Consider the following 26751-nt stretch of genomic DNA (forward strand, 5'->3'; position numbering starts at 1 on the left):
TTCTTTTCTGAGCATGCCCAGTCTTGCAAATCTGCTGTCTGTCGGCCGAATTCTGTATTGACTGGCGAACAATCGGCCGTTCTGGTGTCGGCATACAAAAATTTTAATGCTTGCACGACAGATTCTGTTCGGCCGAAAGTGCGCTGTCGGCTGTCAGAAGCATCATACTAACAAGCCGAAAATCGGCCGATTGGTCGGCCGAATCTTTTCGGCCGACAATCTGCACGTGTGTACGGGGCTTTAGTTCATTTGAACAAGAAAAAAGAAAATAAAAAACTCTATGTGACACAGATTATGGATGAAGCCATAGAGGCTGTGCCAGATAGCAAAATCTTAACATCAATGTAAACCAAAAATCCAATTTAGCATTATGACTTTATAAAGTTTTTTTTTTTTTTTATGTAAACTGCTTTTTGTAAAATCGGTTGTAATGTTTATTTGCACTTCCTGTTGCAGGCTGACAACACTATCTTTGCAATTAGCAGCAGTGTTGTCAGCCTGCCTTGTGCGCTCCTTTAGGCTCCTTTCACACAGGCGGTGCGCTCGACGGACGTCAGCATGTAAGGCCCCCACTAACGCGCTTCAATAGTGCGCATGTCCACAGGGGATATGTATCGCCCATTCCAACACTTTAAGGCAGCCCGTTCAAAATGAAAGGGCTGTCAATGCACCCCAAGTGCCTAAAATCTACATGCACTTTTTTTTTTGTAATCTGCAAGGAAAACCATAATGTGCTAGTATGCAAAGCATACGGGCACATTATGTGAAACTTACTTTAGAACGAAGCCCTCCAGCAGCGCACTGTCATCGCTGACAAGGCTTTCCTCTTCCCCCGGTCTTTCTTCAGGGTTCACAGGCTCCGGCTGTGTGAATGGGCGGCGCCGCGGTGACGTCACTTATGTGGATGCGCGCAGGAGCCGCCGTTTAGAGCGCAAGACTGTGAAGGAACAGCCCGGGTAGTTGTTCTCTCAGAGCGAATGCACCGGTGACTTTACCAGCTGCACGTACAGTAAATATCTCCTACACCGTGCATGTTTTGGAGATATTTACAGTACCTATAGGTAATCCTTATTATAGGCTTACCTATAGGTAATTTACGCATGGGAGTTTACTCCACTTTCACATAATTAAAACAGCCAACACCTTTACAGAAAGATGCAGCTCGGGTCACTGCTCTCTGCTCGCATACAGCAGACCCAACATAAGTGCCGGTTCACACATCGCATGTGATTCGCAGCACAATGCTCTGAAAATCACATGCGATGTCTGTGCGTTGCGAATTCAGCCAAATTTGCATCGCATTGCCCAGGACCCTTTTTTTGGTCAGCACCAGAATCAAATCGTATGGGTGTTCACACCTATGTGATCCGATTCATGTTCACACTGTGGTATGCAAACTAATCTAGGGGTGTCATTAACTCTGTATTGACACCCCCAGTGATTCGCATATAGCAGTGTGAACTGCCTGCGACTCGGGTGCAATGCGGGAACCCGCAGTGGATTTGCAGGGTTCTTGCATCGCATATGTGTGAACAGGCACTAATACAACTCAGTAAATGTTACATTTCGCTATAAAATCCAATGCAGCGTCAAGGAAACTGAACATTTCAATTTCGTCTAGTACGGTCCGGTTCACTGACATAATGGCTTCTTCTATCTCTTGGGAACTTTAGAGGAGAGATGTCCCCACCTCAAACTCTTGTTCATCCAACTGCTTCCTCATCATTACAAAACAAATTAATGGTGTCACTCTCCCCGGATGGATTAGCCACAATGTAGAACAATGAGATAACTGAACACAATGACATTCTGGCGGTGGCATTATGAGAAGGAAACACAAATCACTGTGGGAACATTTTACCACGTTGTAGAAGAGTTCTAAAGCACTGCTATGTGATCCATCTCATTGGTGTCTGAACTGATCACTGCTGGATATTATAGAATGTGACCAATTTATTGGAAATGTTACTGTACCTCATTATGGCACGGCTACATTACTATACTTTGTGTGTGACGGATTCACATAAACTGATGGCATATCCTAGATATGTTACATAGTTATTATGGCACTTTTCCACTGCAAGTACCGGCTCGGCTCCCCTCGGCCCTGCTTGGCTCGGTTTGGTTTTCCACTGCATGGTACCGCATGGTACGGTGTTGGAACGGTTCGGTAAGGTTTGCTTTTCCACTAAAGTAGTAAGTGGGTGGGATAACAATGACTCTCTGACCAATCAGTGGCTAGTAGTGACAAACAGTCAAGGCTGCATGTAAAGGATTGTGGGATATGGTACCCGTACGGCCCTCTTGGAACCTCAACGATGTGGTACTGTTTAAGCGTGCCGTACCGTTCGGTTCCATGTAGTGGAAAAGCGACGCCGTACCGTACCAAACCATTCCAACACCGTACCATGCGGTACCATGCAGTGGAAAAGCGCAAAAGCGAGCCGAACCGTTCAGTTCCATGCAGTGGAAAAGCGCCAATAGTTAGTCAGGTTGAAAAAAGATACAAGTCCATCTGGCTCAACCAATAAAAAACAGTAAGAGCCGGTCCACACTAGTCAGGCGACTTGTCAGCCTGATAAGTCGCGCTCCATTGACCGCTACAGGACCCGTCCTAATAGGAGCGACCCAAGTCGCTCCAACTTAGAAAAAGGGTCCTGTACTACTTCGGGGCGACCTCGGAGCGACTTGCATAGACTTCCATTATGTGAAGTCCCTGCAAGTCGCTCCGAAGTCGTGGTGCATGGTAATGCACAAGTCGCCCCCGAAGTAGTAAGGAGTCGTGTCGCCTCAGTGTGAACCGAGCCTTAAGAAAACCCAACCATACATTCCCATATACACAATCCTATACCCACAGTTGATCCAGAGGAAGGGGAAAAAACCCCAGCAAAGCATGATCCAACTTGCTACAGCAGGGGAAAAATTCATTCCTGATTCCCCGAGAGGCAATCGGATATTCCCTGGATCAACTTTACCCATGTCAGGAAATTGAAGTCACAATGACTAAGGCAGGCTGTCAGAATGTCCACCGCAATATCGCAGTCCCACTATAAGTCACTGATCGCTGCCATAACTAGTAAAAAATAAAGAAAAGTACTGTAAACCCATAGTCTGTAGAAGCTATAACTTTTGCGCAAACCAATCAATATACACTTATTGGGATTTTTTTAACCAAAAATATGTAGCAGAATACAAATTAGCCTAAATTAATTTTTTTTTTTTATTGGATGTTTTTTTATAGCAGAAAGTAAAAAATAATTTTTTTTCCCAAAAATGTTTGGTCTTAAAAAACTCAAAGGTGATCAAATACCACCAAAAGGAAGCTCAAGTTGTGGGAGAAAAATAACTAATTTTATTTGGGCATAGCGTTGAAAGACCACTCAAATGTCAAAGTAAGGCAGTGCCGTATCACAAAAAAAATGGCTTCGTCATGAAGGGGGGTAAATCTTCCGGTCAAGTGGTCAGACACGATTGTGTTGATGGGGGAATCCTTTCCGCAGCGCAGGGAGCCTTCCCTACCAGCAGAATACAATTATCATTGCTGGCCACTACAGCAGCCAACAGTGATTGTACAAAAAATAAAAATCTGACAGGCTGGATATACTGAAGTCGACCAATGGATCAACTTCAGTACAACCAGCCTGCCCATAGATGGATCGTGGATTCCTGCTGAACCGGCAAAATCTTGATCAATCTATGGCCAGCCTAATAAAGCTGGGAAAGATCAGGGACAAGCAATTCTACAGAGCAGCCCAGAGAACGCTCTTCTCTCTAAAGTCAGGAGAAGATATTAGCAGGAACATTTCCCAGCTACACCATGTAAACAGGACTCTGCAGAATTCATTGTCATCACCACACTAAGCGGGAGAACAAAATGCTACCGTGTGGCACTGAGCCATGCTGCCATCCCACATGTGTCAGGAAAGCAGCGTCCCCCGTCAAAGGGCAGCTTGGGTGAATGGGCAGAGATGTTGCCACACTGCCTATTGACATGTGAACCCTGAAGGTCAGCCTGTCAGGATGGCGGCACAGAGCCCAATGCGTTTACCAGAGGAATGCCAGCTGTCAGTCGGGAAGGAACAGAAGCCTCTTTCAGAGCAGCCAAAACTCCAGAGCAACCACAAGACAGATTTCTGAGTCACCGGCGCAGCAAGCCAACCCCACTCTGACACCGACAAGTTATGTGACACCGCAGAGAAAACACGTCTCTTTCATAGCATACACCTGTACACACAGGAAGCACATTCCGTCCTGACTGACACGGAGCAGGTATGCCATTCAGGAATACAATTCACCTGCTGTTATAAACACCTTCTTCTCTGGACCTTACCTGCTAGGCACCATCTTCTCTGGACCTTACCTGCTAGGCACCATCTTCTATGGACCTTACCTGCTAGGCACCATCTTCTATGGACCTTACCTGCTAGGCACCATCTTCTCTGGACCTTACCGCTAGGCACCATTTTCTCTGGACCTTACCCGCTAGGCACAATCTTCTATGGACCTTACCTGCTAGGCACAATCTTCTATGGACCTTACCTGCTAGGCATCATCTTCTATGGACCTTACCTGCTAGGCACCATCTTCTATGGACCTTACCTGCTAGGCACCATCTTCTATGGACCTTACCTGCTAGGCACCATCTTCTATGGACCTTACCTGCTAGGCAACATCTTCTATGGACCTTACTTGCTAGGCACTTGGTTAGGATTGAAAGAGGACCCGTCAGTAAAGCCTGGTACACACGATAATATTATCGGACGAATGATTGTCTTTTTTTTTTGCTTGCTAGTCTCCATATCAAAAATGAAGTGGTTACAAAAATTCTCGTACGACAGGAAAAAAATTTGGAAGTGATGTATTGTATATTAAATTAAATGAAAATCGTATAATCTGATATCATATGAGAAACATTTTCATGCTTGTCCCATCGATAATTTTGCACGACCTGTCCTGATTGGCTCTCAAAAGCGGTGTACTAACGTTCAGATTATCGTACGATTACTTCGAAAGCGGGATTTTTTGTACGTTTTTTTTTTTTTGTACGATTTTTTGATCTGGTGTATGGGCTTTAACTTTACTGCAGATTATTATCTGCTTCAAATATACAATCAATGTGAATTTAAGCTTTCCATACTCGGCTGAATGAAATGAAATCAATTAATTCCCCAATGCAAGCTAATCAACGTAGATAAAAGAATATTCACTGCAGGCAAAATGTATTCAGCAGCCAGGGCTCCAGCAGCTGACTGAATACCCTAACAGTGGCTGCAACTGATAAGGCGCTGTGACTGCTCGGCCATTAAACCTTTATCCGGACTCAATTTTTAAATTGGATTTTAGATGATTCCTGCTAAAAATTGTATGTGGCAAACACCAGCCTGCTCGATAAAAATCGAATGACTGTATCTATGGCTAGCATTACTGAAAGCTTTCTATATAACCACTAATTGGGAGGGCTTGCCTTTGATAAGTTCAAGCCACCTACCTAGCATCCTTGTGGACTTGAGGCTCATGCAAACCATAGCGCGTGTGCACATACCATGCACCATACATCAGCTGCCTTACCACAACATGCAGGAGCACTTGAAAACACCAGAGATAATGTGCTTGCATTTTGGTGTGGACAAGCCCTTAGTCTTGGTTCACATTATAAATCGCACAGGAATACACTTGCGCATTCCTGTACAATTCATATGGGATTAATGCGGTGCGGTTTAAGCCCATTTATTTTGAATGGAGCTCAAATTCCCACTGAATGCACTACTTCTGGAAATGCACTGCAACTGGGTCACACGGTACTTTTGCGGTGCTTTTGCAACCTGTCTTCGGGGTGTCATTAACTTTACATTGATAGCCTCTGCAGATTGCAACTGCAGTGCGTTTTGAACATGGCACAGGAAATGCACACAGAACTAGGGTTTCCCGCACCTCAATCTAGTGTGAACTTAGCATAAAGGTGATCTTAGGACAGATAAAAACTCTCCTAGTGAAGTCAACAAAAGGAACATTGCCAGAGATGCATCATTTCACGAAAGAAATGGCATGAAATTCAACCTCAAGTTCAGAGACAATTTTCAGGACAGGATAGGAAGTCAATTACAGAGAGACTCTGTGGGGTTAACCCACAACCCGAAACATGTTGCCAAGGTGGCAAGAGAAATTAGAAACTATTACTGTCTTTTAATTGTAGATAAGCCTATAATAAGGCTTACCATAGGCAGTGTAAATCAGACATTGGAGTAAGTCACACATGTACAAGTCACAAGCAAGTCTCAAGTCTTAACCTTCAAGTCTCAAGCAAGTCCCAAGTTACTGTGGCGAAAAGCAAGCAAGTCAAGTCGAGTCCCTGCTAGAAGTCAAGCAAGTCAAGTCAAGTCATTTATTTTGGTCAAGTCACAAATCAAGTCAAAATACTGATCTACCCCAATTTTCCCCTTTAAATGAGTTAAAAGTCAGTGGTCAGGAAGACCGCATTCACACTGAAGCGGCACGACTTCAGCGCGACTTGCACGGACTTCATAAAATGAATGTCTATGCAAGTCGCTCCAGGTCACCCCGAAGTAGTACAGGACCCTTTTTCTAAGTCGGAGCGACTTGTACTTGTCGGAGCGACTTGAACCGTTCCTGTACTACACTATGGGACGCGACGGTGCACGACTTGTCAGGCTGACCAAGTCGTCTGACAAGTCGTACTAGTGTGAATGGAGACTAAAGGTTTTGTTTTATTTCCAACTAACAAAACTGCTTATTGTTTTTTTCTTGGTATATTAAAGAAACACTTTGAATGCCCAAACAGCTCAAAATCCTTCGTCCGGTCATGTTTCAACACCACAGTCACTAAAAACATGTTAAATATTTCCATTGTTAAAACAGCCAGTGTCCTAAAAATCAGAACACACTGAGGTGTTTTAAGTGACTGTGGTGTCAGAAACATAACAGGCACAATTTTGATTTAACACATCTTGAGAAAATGCAAATATTTAATAACTTAAAAAGTAAAGTCATTTCGAGTCATAGGTCTCAAGTCAAAGTCAAGTCTCAAGTCATGAATACCAAGTTAAAGTCAAGTCAAGTCTTTTATTAATTTTAGTCAAGCAAGTCTTAAGTAATCAAACTGGTGACTTAAGTCTGACTTAAGTCAAGTCATGTGACTCAAGTCCCCCACCTCTGGTGTAAATATCTTCTAAACTTGCACCGTTTAGGCGATAATTTACTGTACATGCAGCCAGTGAAATCACTGCGTGTGCGCTCTGAAGGAACGGCCACCCCGTGCCATTTCTTCAGAGCCTTGTGCCGTGACCGGCGGCTCCCATGCACATGCGTGGGAGTGACATCATTGCGGCTCTGGCCACTCACAGAGCCAGAGCCCGCTAACCCAGAAGAAGCACCCGGGAAGATGTCAGCCTTCTCAGCAGTGTGCGGGCGCCGCTGGAGGGCTTCATTCTAAGGTAGGTATTTCATTATGAGCTAGTATGTGATGCACACTAGCTCATTATGACTTTATCTTACAGGTTTTTTTTTTGTTTAGTTTTGTTATTTTTTTCCCCCAAGAGTTTACAACTTCTAAGTATAAGCCTCATGCACATGGACGTACAGAATGAGAATTTATATGGATCTGAAAGCAGTGGTATTGCCTGTGTTGGACCCACGCACACCGGTCTGTTTTGGTCTGCAATCACATAAACCAAAACCAGAAACATTAATTCACGGTCCTGCGTATGGACTGTATTTTATGATGTACACATGTGACAATTACACATCTACATGGGCCCTGCTGGCTGCCAATGTAGCTCAGGGCTGACATAGATTTTGACAATGCATAGCCAGCAGCATTGCTGTCGCTGATCACACACTAATGCTGTTTATAGCTATCTCCTCCTGAATGAGTACTTTATGCGGTTGCACATGCGCAGAATGAACTCAGCCTTTCAGAATCAGCCAAGGTCACTCGGAGGATGTGCTGCCACCTATCAATGAATAATTTGTGGGGGCATGTAGATTTGCTGTAAACATTGTATAATCAGTAGCGGTGGCACTGCCATTACACATTGTTGATTTTCATGTCGGCGCTGAGAAGCAGCCAATAGGGTCCATGTAAGCTGGTTGCATGTAAATTTTGTGTAACAGTACATGAATACAGCATAGGCCAACTTTTTACGCAAGACTTTGCGGACAGCAATAAATCGTATATGCCCATGTGCAAGAGACCTAATCTCTTCTCTTCTAAAATCTTTTTACCAAGAGCCTTGTATAGCAATTAGACCAGTTATATCAACGTTATCAAAACTGGAGTTTTATGTACGCGTTTGTGATAAAAATACATGTCACAGAAAATGTTTTATTTGCTGCACTAGCAGTATGAATATTTGGTTCTTGTGTTTTGAAGATAAAATAAGAACCAAATGGGGGCAGCCCAGGCAATCTGACACTTCTCCGTCAATGTATTATGATCCCCTCAGGAGGTTGCCGGAGGTCAGGGAGGATATCAAGTTGCCCAGTGCTGCCACGGCCCTAGAGGCTAAAAGTGACTTGTGCAGACTTCACTGTAATAACAGAAGGAATCAGAAGAAACATGCTGTTGGACCTTCTTTTAACCACTTGCCGACCGCCGCACGACTATCTACGTCGGCGGTCAGCCCCTCACAGGGAAACTAACGTAGGGCTACGTTGCTTGCTTGTGAGGGTCTAGGGAGCGAGCGCGCGCCCCCGGAGGCGCGCTCCCGCTCCCGCGTGGTCACGGACCCCCCCGCGCGTGTGACCAGCGGACCCGATGTCCGCCGGTCACTCGGCGATCGGCGGGGGAGAGGGGGAATGTCAGGCAGCTTGTGTAAACAAGCTGCCTGTCATCCTCCTCGCTGCAAAGACACAGATCACATGGATCTACTATGTAGATCCGTTGATCAGTGTCCTTACAGCTGAAGCCACAGCCAATCACAGTAGAAAGCACGCCCCTAGGGACACACACAGCCCCTCCCTCCCAAATAAAGTTAACCCCTTCACTACCAGTGTATTTTTACAGTAACAGTGCATATATATAGCACTGATTACTGTAGAAATGTCACTGGTAACCCCAAAAGTGTCAAAAATGTCAGTCAAGGGTCCGATCTGTCCGCCGCAATGTCGCAGTACCGCAAAAAAAAAAATCGCAGATCGCCGCCATTACGCGTTAAAAAAAAAAAACAACAAAAATGACAAAAATCTTTCCCTTTGTTAGTAAACGCGATAACTTTTGCGCAAACCAATCAAAATACGCTTTTTGCGATTTTTTTTACCAAACATAGGTAGCATAAAACAAATTGGCTGAAAATGTAAAAAAATTTTGATTTTTACATTTTTTTTGGGGGGAATTTCATATAAAAAAATGTGAAAAATATTGTTATTTTTGCAAAATTGACGCTCTTTTTTTGTTTATAGCGCGTGATCAAAAAATCGCACAGGTGATCAAATACCACCAAAAGAAAGCTCTGTTTGTGGGAAAAAAAGGACGCCAAATTCGTTTAGGTACAGCGTCGCACGACCGCGCAATTGTCCGTTAAAGTCACGCAGTGCCGAATCGCAAAATACCCCCTGGTCGGAATGGGGGTAAAATCTTCCGGGGCTTAAGTGGTTAAAATAAAAAGGAAAGGCTTGGCTGGGGAAAGTAGTCTAGAATAGAAGGAAATACAGCAAGCTGAAAAGGTACAGCCGCCATAATCTTGGGAACTACCATTAACAGCTAGGTATGGATGCCAAGGTTGCCATATTCCTGGCTACAAGAGCTAGCAAGACAATGACCAGAAACAAGCATGTGTCCAATGAAGTAAAGTATAAGAACTGTTAGTCCCGGATCACACTGCCGCGACTTGAGAGTTCAAAGTCTCTCATTAACGGCAATGGAATAGTTTTAATTGGTGCCACTCAAGTCCCTCAGGCTTAGAAAAGGGTTCCTGCACTAGTTTTTCTGTTAAAGAAGTTATATGCAAGCCATGATGAAGTCAATTAGAGATGTCTGATTCCATGAGGTTCCTTCAGAGATTGCAAGGGTTTCCTTGAGCAATTTCTGCCTCTCAGATAAGCTCCCACTGACACCATTGATCTTTTTATGTATCTGTAAGGGGGCAATTCTTCCCAATGACCACAAGTGTAAGGAGCATTCTTTCCACTGACCATCACACTAACATACACTATATTGCCAAAAGAATTGGGACACTCCTCAAAATAATTGAATTCAGGTGTCCCAAGCACCTCCATGGCCACAGGTATATAACATCAAGCACCTAGGCATGCAGACTGCTTCTAGTGTGAACCCAGCTGGAACATTTGTGAAAGAATGGGTCGCTCTCAGGAGCTCAGTGAATTCAAGCGTGGTACCATGATAGGTTGCCACCTGTGCAATTAATACATTCATGAAATTTCCTTGCCACTAAATCCACGGTCAGTGGTTAGTGGTATTATAACAAAGGGGAAGCAACTGAGCAATGAAGTGGTAGGCCAGGACATTCTGAAGTGCACAGAGTCAATAGCTACAGACCTCCAAACTTCGTGCGACCTTCAGATTAGCACAACAGTGCATAGAGTGTTTCATGGAATGGGTTTCCATGGCCGAGCAGCTGCATCCAAGCCCTACTTCTCCAAGTGCAATGCAAAGTGTCAGATGCAGTGATGTAAAGCACGCCACCGCTGGACTCTAGAGCAGTGGAGACGTGTTCTCTGGAGTGACGAATCACGCTTCGCTGTCTAGCAATCTGATGGACGTGTCTGGGTTTGGAGGTTGCCAGGGGAGCGGTACTTGTCTGACCGCATTGTGCCAAGTGTAAAGTTTAGTGGAGGGGGATAATGGTGTGGGGTTGTTTTTCAGGGGTTGGGCTTGGCCCCTTAGTTCCAGTGAAGAGAACTCTTAAAACGTCAGCATACCAAGACATTTTGGACAATTTCATGCTCCCAACTTCGTGGGAACAGTTTGTGGATGGCCCCTTCCTGTTCCAACATGACTGCACACCAGTGTACAAAGCAAGGTCCATAAAGACATGGATGAATGACTTTGGGGGTGGAGTAACTTGACTGGCCTGCACAGAGTCCTGACCTTAATCGGATACAACCCCTTTCGGATGAATAAGAGCGGAGACTGCGAGCCAGACCTTCTCATTCAAAATCAGTGCCTGACCTCACAAATGCGCTTCTGGAAGAATGGTCAAACATTCCCATAGATACACTCCTGAACCTTGTGGACAGCCTTCCAAGAAGAGTTGAAACTGTTATAGCTGCAAAGGGTGGGCCAACTCAATATTAAACTCTACGGATGAAGACTGGGATGCCATTAAAGTTCATGTGCGTGTAAAGGCAGGCGTCCCAATACTTTTTACATTATACTGTATCTTCAGTTGCAGATATAGTAATTTTTAGCTTCCCTGAGACCAGAAGTTATTTAAGGGTTCCTCTGATAAAAAGGTTGAGAAAGGCTGCTATACATACTTGTTCTAGGTAAGCCACACACCGATTAGTAAACTAGTATCATAATGACCAGTGGCGGCCGGTGCATAGGGGGCGCCAGGGCGCCGCCCCCCCTGAAAAAAGGAAGAAAAAAAAAAAAGATAAAAAAAAAAAAAAGATTGCAAAACGAGCAATAAAGTTTGAAAAAAAAAAAAAATTGCGTTCGCCGCCGCCGCCGCCAGCCGATGTGGAGGGGGTGGGGGGGTGGGGTTACCACCCAGAAGAGGCGCCGATTGGCTGCCTTCTGGGGGGCGTGGGGGGCGTAACCTGGGCGCAAGGCAGATTCCTTGGAAACCCCCACTTCGTGGATTCCTGGCTGTGATTGGTCCAGCCTCCAGCCTGGACCAATCACAGCATCCAGGACATCCAACGTTGACCCCGCTGACGTCACTCGCAGCAGTGGACCGGACCGCGGGCGATGGAGTCGGGTGGACACCGGACGGGAGTGACGGCGGCACCGGAGAGGAGACCAGACCACCGGAGGTCATCTGCTGGAAGAAGACATCACCACCGGTGAGTCCTCGTGGTCCTCCTGTCCTGTCAGTCCTCCATGACCATCCATCCAGCTTTTCCACCGCCATCCCCCTATGCTCTGCCTCATCCCATGAGTCATGGGATGAGGCAGAGCAGAGGGGGATGGCGGTGGAAAGGCTGGATGGATGGTCATCATGGGCCATGACCATCCATCCATCCATCCATCCAGCCTTTCCACCGCCATCCCCCTCTGCTCTGCCTCATCCCATGACCATCCCTCCCACCGCCATCCCTTTGCCTGATCCCATCTCTCCCACTGCCATACCTCTGCAGGGGGCATGTATACTGGTCACTACATTGAATGGGGGCCTGTACGCTGGTCACTACATTGAAAGGGGGCATGTACGCTGGTCACTGTATTGAAAGGGGGCATGTACGCTGGTCACTGTATTGAAAGGGGGCATGTACGCTGGTCACTGTATTGAAAGGGGGCATGTACGCTGGTCACTACATTGAAAGGGGGCATGTACGCTGGTCACTGCATTGAAAGGGGGCATGTACGCTGGTCACTGCATTGAAAGGGGGCATGTACGCTGGTCACTGCATTGAAAGGGGGCATGTACGCTGGTCACTGCATTGAAAGGGGGCATGTACGCTGGTCACTACATTGAAAGGGGGCATGTACGCTGGTCACTGCATTGAAAGGGGGCATGTACGCTGGTCACTGCATTGAAAGGGGGCATGTACGCTGGTCACTGCATTGAAAGGGGGCATGTACGCTGGTCACTACATTGAAAGGGGCATGTACGCTGGTCACTGCATTGAAAGGGGGCATGTACTGTGTGGTCTGTGCTAGGGGGTCTGTACTGTGGGGTTTGTACAAGGGGCCTGTACTGTGGGGTTTGTGCCACTCTGTCAGTGTATCCCATAATAGGGCCCCTGCTCCCTATTATGGGATATACTAGTACTGATGGAGCCCTTAATATGTGATATATTGGGAGAATTGGTTCACGCAAGCAAAATACAGGGGACAAAATGGGTGGGGTCTATAAGGGGTGTGGCTTCTGAGAAATGGGAGGGGCCAAAATAGAAGGGCGGGGTCTTGCGCCCCCCCATCTTAAAACTTCACCAGCCGCCACTGATAATGACCGCTCCGAAGCACGTTTAATTACAAAAAGCAGCTTCAATTCCTGTATTTCAATCCTCAAATCCTGCAATAATTACCCTAGGTTTTACAAGAATAGGTCAGTACTGAACCATTTCTAAACTACAATTCAAATTACATGCATATAGGTACAGAAAACCATTCTGAAAAATGCTACGTAAATGTCTAACTTTACAAATGACCTCAGCAATGAGTTATGTCAGACTCACCGTATGATACCAGAGCAGCTCCCAGTGACATTCCCATACAGTGAGGTCATGATGATGTGGCACGGACATACCATGCAACAAAAAGGTATGCTTCAGATCACATATGTTCAGCATGAAAACAAATCAATGATTACAGGCATACATTTTCCAGGCAAAATAGCATGTGGCTGTGCTTGATGCCTAATAAGGCGTAATTATTGATTCCCATATTTATAGGAAAAAATAAAATCCCATTTCCAGAGCTTATTTGTGCTATCCTGTTTTGTGTGCACTGTCTGAGCTGCTAAGTGCCCTCTCACACAGAGGACTTCTATTTCAATCACCCGGGGATCTGTCCGATTCCTTGCTGATCGAAGCAGAGCTGCGAATGACAGATCTGTGTTCGCTCAGTCTATGCAGAGCGGACACTGACAGACTCCACTGTCCATTAACACCTGGCCGCCTCAGATCCAGGCTGCCCAAATGGAAGAGGATGCTTTTTTTTAGCTTGATTGGACCTAGAGGTAGGCAGGTGTAAACGGACTTCCGTTTACACCTGCCGGTCCATAGAAATGCATGGACAAACCAATCAGGTCCACCTGAAAACCTGACAGGCTGACCTGATTGGACCTTCTGTGAAAAGGCCCTTAGTCCAGTTTTTATTACTAAAAAACAAGCATTTTAAAATACAGCGGATATAGGAACAAGATCTGGTCTTTATATTTGCTTACCAAAACTCCATCACAGCAGAATTTGGGCTGGGAAATAAGAGGGCAGAATAGGAAAGCAATGAGAGGGAGGCAGAACTGCAAAGTGATGCAAGGTGGGCCCTACAAAAGCAGGGGTGGGGGGGGGCCTCCCAAAAAAAGCAAGGGGGGGAGGGCCTCCCAAAAAAAAGCAAGGGGGAGGGCCTCCCAAAAAAAGGCAAGGGGGGAGGGCCTCCCAAAGAAAGGCAAGGGGGGGAGGGCCTCCCAAAGAAAGGCAAGGGGGGGGAGGGCCTCCCAAAAAAAAGCAAGGGGGAGGGCCTCCCAAAAAAAGGCAAGGGGGGAGGGCCTCCCAAAGAAAGGCAAGGGGGGGAGGGCCTCCCAAAGAAAGGCAAGGGGGGGGAGGGCCTCCCAAAAAAAAAGCAAGGGGGGAGGGCCTCCCAAAAAAAAAGCAAGGGGGGAGGGCCTCCCAAAAAAGCAAGGGGGGAGGGCTTCCCAAAAAAGGCAAGGGAGGAGGGCCTTACATAAAGGGGGGGGGGCGCTTTACAAAAAAGCAAGGGGCCTTACAAAAAAACGGGTCAATGTGGTGTCAAGTCAAATGGGAAGCGGTTGACCACGTCAGTGTTTTGAGTCGACTTCACTATCCAGTCAAACTTATGCATGCTGTAATTCGAGGTTTGCCTCAAGTTCAGCTTTAAAACAGAAGCAACCAAAGATCAGGCCAGGAATGCCTCGCTTAACAAAGAAAGCAGAAGTTACCCACCAATTGGAACAATGATTAACCGGCTTCCCCAATCCATAATCCAATTCATAAACAAGTTGTATTATTTATATGTCAAACTAACAAAAGATCTTCCTGTTACGCTGTTTCCCAAAGAAATTTGTCAGAATCTGATCATAAGACTTCAGAGGTCACTGTGAACAAAGCAAAAATTCTCACACACAAGCAAAAAAAAATTATATATACAGGTCTGTAATAGATCCAGGGGGAGGAGGAAGACCTAGCTATCACATTTAGTCAGCCACAGCCTGAGAGATATACATTTTTGGCATTCAGACCATTAGCTGGTTCTTGATACTTTATGAAACAATGTAAATCTGTAAATTGATGAAAGATGTAATCTTTGCAAAAAAAAAAAAAACAAAAAAAAAAGAAGAAGAAAAAAAAAAAAAAGACATGACAATGCTAAAAATGATACTGAATGTTAAAAAAGGGTATTTGTAAGGATTGTTGTTACCCATCACAGCTGAGGTTCCCAAGCAGTGCTGGAGGCAGCCATTGTCTGACCCCACCTATGATGATGCCAATATTGTGTAGTGAGTGCCTATGCAGCCCCACCAAGGGTGACACGTCTGATATGGAACTAGAATAGTTCATATTCCCATCGCACACCTTCCTGGATATTGGCACACCAATTGTGGGTGCTGCAGCGATCACCAGCTGGACACTGGATCTATCACAGCTACATACATATTCACCAGCACACCAAGGATCTTGCACAGCAGTCCGAAGAAACTTTTTATTGCAAAAGGATCACATGACGATAGGTGCAATGTTTCGGAGTCATGCAGGACCCCTTAGTCAGGCATGTGATGACGAGGGGGTCCTGCGTGCCTCCGAAACGTTGCATCTATCCTGATGTGATCCTTTTGCAATAAAAAGTTTCTTCGGACTGCTATGCAAAATCCTTGGTGTGCTGGTGAATATGTAGGTATCTGTGATATGGAACTAGCACTGCTGCCAAGAGTTGGCTAATAGCCACCTACAGTACATACTACACACATGCTCCCTCTACAACCTAAAAGTAACCTATGTAAAGGCTTTCTGTTCTAAAGAAACACTTTCACATTTCTTAAGTATGACAGTATGAAGTACTTAATGTGCACAAAGAAAATGAACTGCTCTACCATGTCTATCTTTATTTTATTGTAGTTGCTGTAAAATCCTGAAATGAAAAATGAATACAGCATATAAAGCATCCCTGCCAGTGTGAAGTGGTGTGTCTCATCCATGTAAACTGATAAAGCCTACTGGAGAGCTTTAGCACTTCTTTGAAACGCGTTACCAACCCCCTGTACCACCCCCTCCTATCAATGTGCATAGGCTCTCACAAGGAAGCGATAGCGGTGCTAGATTCCAGGCATCGATGGTTTTTGACAGCTGTCAGATCCGGGTTCCCTTCTATGTCAGCCAGGGAGCAGGAGAAGCCGATGCTTCATTTTAGCCTGATGGTACCTCAATTCTGGTGGATTCCCTGTCTGTGCTGATAGTGAAGAATTTTACACGTGAATGTACTATTTGTTTTATCCAATACATTTATACTACATTGCTAATGAGGATCTCGCTCTGCTGTTCCTTGGCTTTTGGACTTCAAAAGGTAGCTTGCTTTCTAAACGGTTTTCTACAATCATTCCAAATTCAATGCAGGCGCAGCTGACTTGTGACCTGCTTCAAACTGTTTTTGCACCCTCGTAGACATGTATGGTCAGAGAAGCAGCTCAAAAGCCTGTTGACCAATGCCCTAAAGAAGCCATTATTTTGTTTATAACTTATTACCTATTCTAGTTCGAAGTAGAAAATGCCATAAATTCATTCTATTTAAATGTTAGGGTATTCAATTATTTTGTAGGGTGGGGGTGAGGTCATTTAATGTTGAGTGCTAACATTTATTTTTTTCGTATGAAGAGTTCCAAAGAGAATTTTTGAATGTACAGATAAAGTAATCGCCTTAAAACGACCACACTGTATAAGCTTTGATCTCCATAAAGGGCATCAACATTCCTTGCACTGCCAAACACAGTGGCAAATTAAATAAAAGGATAAAAAAAAAATGTTTGCCTACAAAGATTGAAGAAAAAAAAGGTGAACTGTATCTTCCAAAATCAGGTGTCATTTGTTGATCTAGTGCAAGCCTATGGAAGAGAGCCAGGGATGTCCTTTGAATCGTGTGCCTGTATTTACCTAGATGATCATGATTCAACTACATTCTAATTATAAAAAGGCAGAAAGTTGGCAACACTTCGCACATTGGATGAAATATTTTGATCTTACCTAAATTAAAGCAAGATATGAATTGGAACTGCCTGATCAAATCAACATATACTGGAAAAGCCAGGAATTACAAAGTTTCACTTAAAGCGGTAGTATCCCGCTTTTTTCCACTTTTAACTACAGGTAAGCCTATAATAAGGCTTACCTGTAGGTACAATTAGTATCTCCTAAATCGGCACGGTTTAGGAGATATTTGCAGTGCATGCAGCCGCTCACGAGAGCGGCGCATGCACTCTGAAGGTCCGGTTTTGCTTTCCGGGAGCTTGCCGTAAAATCACTCCCGCACGCATGCGCGGGAGTGACGTCGTCGCGGCTCCAGCCAATCACAGCGCCGGAGCCGCCGAACCCGGAAAAGACGCCGAGGGATCATGGCAGCGCCCGCAGCGATGTCCGGGGGTCCGTGTCGGGGCTTCGTTCTAAGGTAAGTATTTCATAATGAGCTAGTATGGGATGCATACTAGCTCATTATGCCTTTGTCTTGCAGGTTTTTTTTTTTTTTTAGCGTTTTTGGGTTTACAACCGCTTTAAAGAAACCCTCCAGTTCAGGCACAAAATGCTATATAAAGAGGACACTGTGGCCTGCAGAATTTATATTGCAGGATTCATCTTCTGGCTGACCGGCTTTCTGAATTACTACCCTTTCGGATATCCAAATTATCCACGTGACCTCCAGAAGATTTACTCCCCTTCAGGACTAGGCCATTTTTTGCGATACAGCACTGCGCTACATTAACGGACAACTGTGCGTTCATGCAATGCTGTACTCAATTGGCCTTTTTTTTTTACCATAAATAGAGCATTCTTTTGGTGGTATTTAATCAACGCTGTGGTTTTTTTTTTGGGTTTTTTTTGGGCTAGAAACAAAAAAAAAAAAAAAAAAAAAAAAAAAAGACCGACAATTTTGAAAAAATTATTTTTTAATTTCTGCTGTAAAACATATCCAATAAAACAAAATTTAAAAATAAATCAAATTTCTTCATAAATTTAGGCCAATATGTATTCTGCTACATATTTTTGGTAGAAAATAATAAAAAATCCCAATAAGCATATATTGATAGGTCTACAAACTATGGGATATATACTGGATTTTTATTTTAGTAATGGCAGCAAACAGCGACTTATAGCGGGATTGCAATATTGTGATGGACATTCTGACACTTTTGATGCTAGTGTTTGTGTACACCAAGTGTGGTGCTTTTGCTTTAGCCTCGTACACACGCATCGATAGTCGGCCGTGAATTTTCGGCCAATGTACGATCGGCCGATTTTCAGCTTGTTAGTATGATGCTGTCGACAACCGACTCCGACTTTTCGGCCGAATAAAATCTGGTGTGCAGGCTATAAAATTTTTGTTGGCCGTCAACACAACGGCCGATTTTCCGTCAGTCAGTACAGATTTCGGCAGACAAAAATCTGATGAGCAAGACTGGGCATGCTCAGAGAAGAAAAAACACACGGAAAGTAAACCAGCACATGACAACACTTCTGAAGTTGGTTTTTGTTGGCCGAGAAAATTCGTGTGCAGTCTAGAGCACATTTCAACCAACAAATCAACACTGGACAAAAGTCGGCCGATCGGTCGGCCGATAATCGCTGCGTGTGTACGAGGCATTAGAGAAGTGACAGATTTCTTTCCCTGCTTTGCAGGCAAAGAAAATCCATCACTTCCCCCCAACCCCACCCTGTCGGGATAGAGCTCGGTCTTATTTACATAGGCAGAGCTCCGTTCTGTGCGTTTCCCCGTTGAGTGATGGGTGCCAGCAGGAATCCTTTAGGCTGGCACCCACTGATCAGCTTCTGCTAGGACATATCACTGCAGAATCGTTGCGCTCCCTACCAGAAGTGCAGAATCACATATTTATATGTATTTCTGTACAGCAAGGCCGCCCTGTAGCAGTAAATCTTCTATAGGGTGGTTGGGCTAGCCGTTATTTTAGGATGAATTCCATGCATGGAATGTATTTACAGTTCCATTAGTCAGCTTGGACCTATGTAACTATTTATATACTATACTTGGCCAATGCCCCTGGGGGCTGGAAATCACTAGACACAGCTACTCCAGTGATATCAACTTGCTTCTGGGCTAAGTGGCCGGTCTGATGCATCGTGAAGACAGGTGGTCGGCCACTCAGCAAAGGCACCATTTAGAACTAATGCAAAGTGTCCTACGATTGGACAAGGTGGAGAGAGCGTGATGTTACCTCCTCTCTACATCAATGTTTTCCAGCTTCCAGGGGTATGGTACATACCATGTTACATTGGTGCAAGCTGGACCAGTGTAACTACTGTTTGTAAATATATACTACACCTGGAATTCATATTTAAAGTAGAATTCTAGTCAAATACCAACTATACCTAAACCTGCCCCCACCCCATTCAAGCCTATTCTAACTACCCTGTAAAAGTAAAGAAATCTACACTTGCCCCCTACTGATGGTGCTCTGGTCTCTCCAGCGGCGTCTTCAGTGAAGAGACGAGATCGCCAATAATGGCTGCAGAGCCTTGGTGAGGACATCACCCACTAGCTTACTATGGGGGCATCCACTGTCGGCTATCCCTCCTCTACACTAAAGTTGGCGGTAGGAGCTAATCATGACCAGAGCGACTTCAGAAAAGGTAAGTATAGACCTCTTTCCTTTATAGAGTAGAATGGGGGTGACATGGGATATAGTTAGCATCTGACTGGAATGCTACTAGAAAAATTCCAAAACAAAAACACAGGTCCATGCACTCACTAGTGCAGCTTCACTTAAACATTTACAGCTTGAGTCTATGGGGTGGATTTACTAAAGGCAAATAAGGGAATTTGCACTTTGCAAGAGATTCGACCCCCCCCCCCCGCCCCCGCAATTAGTGAATGCAGTGAAATTTCACCCTGCAAAAAATACCCAATTATGTGCAAAAAAAAACAAAACAAAAAAAACAAAACAAAGCATTCTTGCTTTCAGCCCCCGTTCACACTGGGGCGACGCTACTTCGCACCGCGACCTCCGAGGTCACGGTGCGAGCAGCGCGCCGTGACCTCGGAGCGGCCGCCACGGACTTAGTAACATTGAAGTCTATGGCGGTCGCCTCCTGGTCGCCCCAAAGAAGCTCCGGACCCTTTTTCTGAGTCGGAGCGACTTGTGTCGCTCCGATCAGAACGGGTCCGCAGCTTCCCTATGGGAGGCGACCTGCGGCCACCTGTGAGGCGACCAGGTCGCCTCACAGGTCGCCCCAGTGTGAACGGGGGCTTACACAAATGGATGATGGAAATGCAAAAGTGCAACTTTGCTTGAAAAGTATAAACAGTCTATAGCTTTTAGTAAATAACTATACTACAACACCAAAAGGTAAGTTCATCTTACTGACCCCAAAGTAAGAATGAGGGTTATTTAACTCTCCATTCTCTGACCAAGCCTGCAGCTTTGCATTGCAAATGGACTGACCCTTTAAATAAGTTTAAAAAGATTTCATGCAGTGAAAGTTTAACGCCATCCTATGCTTTTTTTTTTTTTTTTTTTTTTTTAAGGTTTTGGTTAGAATATGTATAGGTTACATCTTCTCAAGGGTTTTGATTGCAGTCTGTGGTCAAATTTGTAAGAATTTTCTTTTGAGTTCCACTTTAATTCAACAAACTAGGTTTAGACTGTTACTCACATATTAATTAAATGCATGCTTCCACAATGAGATTCAAAAATCTCACAGTAACCATAATAATCTTCTAGCCTAATATCACACAAAGTTGTTCAATGAAATAAAACACCATATCAACTGCAACTTCGTCCTTGCAGCTCTTGAATAACTCTATGCCAACCTGTACATTTAGCCCTCTCTAAGTCATTGTCTTACCTTCTTCCTCTTCAATGGATGCTGGGATATCTCTGTTCGAACTAATAATCCTTGACAGGCCATTAGAAATGGCAGAAATTAAACCACTATGGAAAAATCCACTTTGTGTCGAATCCACAGAGTGCATTCTCTTCATAGATGGATGCCCATTATGGCTTCTCCATGATGTGGGACCAGTGGGTTCAGAGGAAGATCTCTCAAATGTCACTCTTCTCCCTCGCTCACCAATAGATGCCATAGTCTCGTTTATTTCATATGATCTTCCCAAGTCATCAGCCACATGGTGAGCGCCAACACCACTTCTATAGATAAATTCAGGCGTGTGTCGACTAGGGAATGGATAATGCAGATGCTCTCTAGAGCTTCCTTTGGCATTAAGTCTGGAATTAGACTGACTTTTCCATCTTAAAAGACGCTTCCCAAAAAAGGGACGTCTAAAAAACGAACGCTTGGCCTTCACATGATGATGCCAGTTATAACTGTGTAGACCCTCATTTTCATCTTTGTCGTACACTTCAACAGGTGCTGACATGGACCGTCCGACCAAAAGAGGATGTGACTGTCTTTTTCGTATTCGATTTATCCTCTCCATACTGCCGAGTATGTCCCATGTAACAAACCCCTTTTCAATAACACATAACTAATATGCCAAATGTCAAAAATCAAAGCCCATTTTACTGTTAGAAATAATCTAACTGGTTCAAAAGAGACATGAGACTAGCTGCAACACCTACAAGACGCAAGTATCTATTTTCTGTACTGAACCCACGCCGTTTGCTGTCACTAGTAAAAGACCAACCTCTTTAAGAACTATGACTTCCTGAGAAAAGCTTTCTGCTAAAGGTCTGCAGGAAATGACAACAAAGAAAATTGCAGAACCACCGACAGTCATGCAAAACCCAGATCAGTTCTGCATTATGTGAAACATAAAAAAAAAAAAAAAAAACACTAAAGAAAAATCACTCAGGCTTGAAACCTACGCTAAAATAACTTACTTTTTTCCACGTAGATAATTGAAAATGAAAGGTTAAAACAACACGCCTGGCAACCTCATACAAAGACAATAATACACAGACCATTCTAGGTGGTGTGAAATATATATTACACACACACATATATACATACATGTATATACATACATATACATACACATATATACACACACATACATGTATATGCAGTGGGGATCGAAAGTTTGGGCACTCCAGGTAAAGATTTGTATTAATGTGCATAAAGAAGCCAAGGAAAGATGGAAAAATCTCCAAAAGGCATCAAATTACAGATTAGACATTCTTATAATATGTCAACAAAAGTTAGATTTTATTTCCATCATTGACACTTTCAAAATTACAGAAAACAAAAAAATGGCGTCTGCAAAAAGTTTGGGCACCCTGCAGAATTTATAGCATGCACTGCCCCCTTTGCAAGGCTGAGACCTGCCAGTGTCATGAAATTATTCTTAATCATCGTCTGGGAAGACCAGGTGATGTCAATCTCAAAGGTTTTAAATGCCCAGACTCATCTGACCTTGCCCCAACAATCAGCACCATTGGATCTTCTAAGCAGTTGTCTAGAAAACTGAAACTGAAAATAGTTGACACTCACAAAGCTGGAGAAGGCTATAAGAAGATAGCAAAGCATTTTCAGATGTCAATATCCTCTGTTCGGAATGTAATTAAGAAATGGCAGTAATCAGGAACAGTGGAAGTTAAAGCAAGATCTGGAAGACCAAGAAAAATATCAGACAGAACAGCTCGCAGGATTGTGAGAAAAACAATTCAAAACCCACGTTTGACTGCACGATCCCTCCAGAAAGATCTGGCAGAAACTGGAGTTGTGGTACACTATTCCACTATAAAGAGATACTTGTACAAATATGGTCTTCATGGAAGAGTCATCAGAAGAAAACCTCTTCTATGTCCTCAACACAAAAATCAGCGTTTGAACTTTGCAAATGAACATATAGACAAGCCTGATGCATTTTGGAAACAAGTTCTGTGTACCGATGAGGTTAAAATTGAAATTTTTGGCCGGAATGAGCAAAGGTACGTTTAGAGAAGAAGGGGCACAGAATTTAATGAAAAGAACCTCTGTCCAACTGTTAAGCATGGGGTTGGATCAATCATGCTTTGGGGTTGTATTGCAGCCAGTGTCACAGGGAACATCTCACGAGTAGAAGGAAAAATGGATTCAATAAAATTTCAGCAAATTTTGCATGGTAACTTGATGCCATCTGTGAAAAAGCTGAAGTTAAAGAGAGGATGGCTTCTACAAATGGATAATGATCCTAAACACACCTCGAAATCCACGGGGATTACATCAAGAGGCGTAAACTGAAGGTTTTGCCAAAGCCTTAACAATCTCCTGACCTCAACATAATTGAAAATCTATGGATAGACCTTAAAAGAGCAGTGCGTGACAGACAGCCCAGAAATCTCAAAGAACTGGAAGACTTTTGTAAGGAAGAATGGGCAAAGATACCTCAAACAAGAATTGAAAGACTCTTGGCTGGCTACAAAAAGCGTTTACAAGCTGTGATACTTGCCAAAGGGGGCAGTACAATATATTAACTCTTCAGGGTGCACAAACTTTTGCAGACGCCATTTTTTTGTTTTCTGTAATTTTGAAAGTGTAAATGATGGAAATAAAATCTAACTTTTGTTAACATATTATAAGAATGTCTAATCTGTAATTTGATTTTTCCATCTTTCCTTGGCTTCTTTTTGCACATTAATACAAATTTTTACCTGGGGTGCCCAAACTTTCGACCCCCACTGTACATACATACACATACATGTATATACATACATATACATACATATACATACACACACACACACACATCTACATACATACACACACATACATCTATATTATATATATATATATATATATATATATATATATATATATATATACATACATACATATATATATATATATATATATATATATATATATACACACACACATATATACAGTACAGACCAAAAGTTTGGACCCACCTCATTCAAAGAGTTTTCTTTATTTTCATGACTATGAAAATTGTAGAGTTACACTTCAAGGAGGTAGTCACCTGAAATGGTTTTCACTTCACAGGTGTGCCCTGTCAGGTTTAATAAGTGTGATTTCTTGCCTTATAAATGGGGTTGGGACCATCAGTTGTGTTGTGCAGAGGTCAGGTGGATACACAGCTGATAGTTCTACTGAATAGACTGTTAGAATCAGGGCTGTCTAACACAGGGCAAAAGGGGCAGCTGCCCCGGGTCTAGTCATTGTTGTGGGGCCCAAAGCAGCTGCCCCTTGAGCCCCCAAATAGTTGATAAGTGGATTCAAGAGGGCCCAAGAAAATTTTTGCCCAGGGTCATATCAAGAATTAAGATGGCCCTGGTTAGAATTTGTATTATAGCAAGAAAAAAGCAGCTAAGTACAGGAAAACGAGTGACAGAAGAGACTTGTTTGGGCTAAAGAACACAAGGAATGGACATTAGAGCAGTGGAAATCTGTGCTTTGGTCTGAGGAGTCCAAATTTGAGATCTTTGGTTCCAACCACCGTGTCATTGTGTGACGCAGAAAAGGTGAATGGATGGACTCTACATGCCTGTTTCCCACCGTGAAGCATGGAGGAGGAGGTGTGATGGTGTGGGGGTGCTTTGCTGGTGACACTGTTGGGGATTAATTCAAAATTGAAGGCATACTGAACCAGCATGGCTACCACAGCATCTTGCAGCGACATGCTATTCCATCCGGTTTGCGTTTAGTTGGACCATCATTTATTTTTCAACAGGAAAATGACCCCAAGCACACCTCCAGGCTGTGTAAGGGCTATTTGACCAAGGAGAGTGATGGGGTGCTGTGCCAGATGACCTGGCCTCCACAGTCACCGGACCTGAACCCAATCGAGATGGTTTGGGGTGAGCTGAACCGCAGAGTGAAGGCAAAAGGGCCAACAAGTGCTAAGCATCTCTGGGAACTCCTTCAAGACTGTTGGAAGACCATTTCATGTGACTACCTCTTGAAGCTCATCAAGAGAATGCCAAGAGTGTGCAAAGCAGTAATCAAAGCAAAAGGTGGCTACTTTGAAGAACCTACAATATGACATATTTTTAGTTGTTTCACACTTTTTTGTTATGTATACAGTATAATTCCACATGTGTTAATTCATAGTTTTGATGCCTTCAGTGTGAATCTACAATTTTCATAGTCATGAAAATAAAAAAAACTCTTTGAATGAGAAGGTGGGTCCAAACTTTTGGTCTGTACTGTATGTATATATATATATATATATATATATATATATATATATATATATACACACACATACACATACATACATATACACACACTTGAGATTTTTTTTTTTTAAATCTAATCGAAGAGCCGGCACTAAGATGCAGAAAATTACTTTAACCAGAAAACTATTTAGTGTACCCAAGCGCAAGCTTTTCTGGGTCAACTAAACACCAATTTGGGAGCTATTCCTCATCTGCTGCCATCCCATGATAGCACCAGGAAATGCTGTTGAGAATATTTAACTGGATAGTGGAATGGAGTGGCTTAAGCCAGGCTTAGAAGGTTTGAATATTGACTGGATCAGCAGGTACTGGATAAGATTCAAACCATGTATGGGCAGGCTGAATGTAACCAATGACGAGGTAATGACTAAGCGCCAACATTTGCGTGAAACGCATCTACCTCTTTGTCCCCTGCTCCATATGTTAACCACTTGTCATATGAAGCTTCAATAAAATTATTTTTGGAAGTGCAGCCTCCTGGAATAATTTTCTTATGATATACAGCATGCTAGCACCTGACCAGTGTGTGTGGGGATTTTACTAGAGACTCACTCACCTGGAGCGGCTTTTTTTGTTTCACTGAATGTACCAAAGTCGATCAACCAACTTGGGTACGACCAGCCTGCCAGATTTTACATGCGATTTTTGCCAACTGCTGTTATAGCTGCTAACAACAATCACGGAGTTCTTCCAGCGGGTACAACTTTCCCTGCCGGAAGAACACAATGACTGTGGAAGGGATTCCCCTCATCAACAAGGTCACTGGTTTTACATCAGAATAGAGTACTCCGGAGAGATGGTCAGGCACAAAGTTAAGGCTTTTCAGGTACCTAGAGATATCAGCAGTCACTTTTTAGCAAGGTTGGAGTCAAATCTCTACAAAGCCTATGGATACTTGGTTGCTACAGATTACTATTATTTTCTGCACCACATAGGTAAACAATACCTTCTGTCTAAACAGTGGAATTTCCCTAAATTTCTGCCTGCAATCAAATTACATTTCTAAAAGGAATTTATTAATATATTATGGATCACTCAGATCTATTGGGTCAACTGTGGAGCCTTAACAACATTATGCTAGATGTTAACGAGCACTGTGTTAATACAAATTTATATAATTGGGCTTACCAATGTGCCAAAAAAGACCTAAAATCATGCATTTGCAGCGCACCAAAACACTGCTGTTGGGCAGCAGGCTAAAACCTTACTTTGTGTTCTGCTTTAACCTTTGCACAGAAAGGAGGGCAAGAAAAGCCATTAATGGACAGGGTACCTGCGGTTGCGCCATCATTTTTCTGATCCCCATGTGTGCTGAATATGTGCGTTTGGACTGCTTGGCTGAGGTCCCTGCTTGGCAGCCCTCATCAATTGTTGCCAATTTCCAACATTGGGGTGGTATAGATCCCATATGTCCCACAAATACATGAATTGTGGGAAAATGTATCAAAACAATCTGGAAACAATGATAATGTTGAACAGCAAAAAAAAAAACACCTCTTTAATTAGTATAATACTTATTCCTTCATCTGGTCATGTGGAGCAAAGAAGAATCATCAATAACTCCTCCTGG

At 43.6% G+C, this 26751-nt stretch overlaps 1 protein-coding gene across 4 annotated transcripts in view; it reads right to left on the reverse strand.

The window, feature by feature from the left end:
- The window catches only part of RASAL2 (RAS protein activator like 2), a 580981-nt gene that overhangs the window by 345726 nt on the left and 208504 nt on the right, over positions 1-26751 (reverse strand). The window contains exon 1 of one of the 4 annotated variants that reach the window (XM_082265235.1): positions 20887-21489. The exons of the other annotated variants lie outside the window; for them this stretch is intronic. Coding sequence (XP_082121361.1) covers positions 20887-21478 — 592 coding nt within the window. The 5' untranslated portion in view covers positions 21479-21489. Of the gene's footprint in view, positions 1-20886; positions 21490-26751 lie in introns of those variants that run through there. 4 annotated transcript variants of the gene reach the window in all.

The sequence above is a fragment of the Pelophylax lessonae genome, assembly GCF_965119305.1.
Source record: "Pelophylax lessonae genome assembly, chromosome: 8".
NCBI classification, from domain to species: Eukaryota; Metazoa; Chordata; class Amphibia; order Anura; family Ranidae; genus Pelophylax; species Pelophylax lessonae.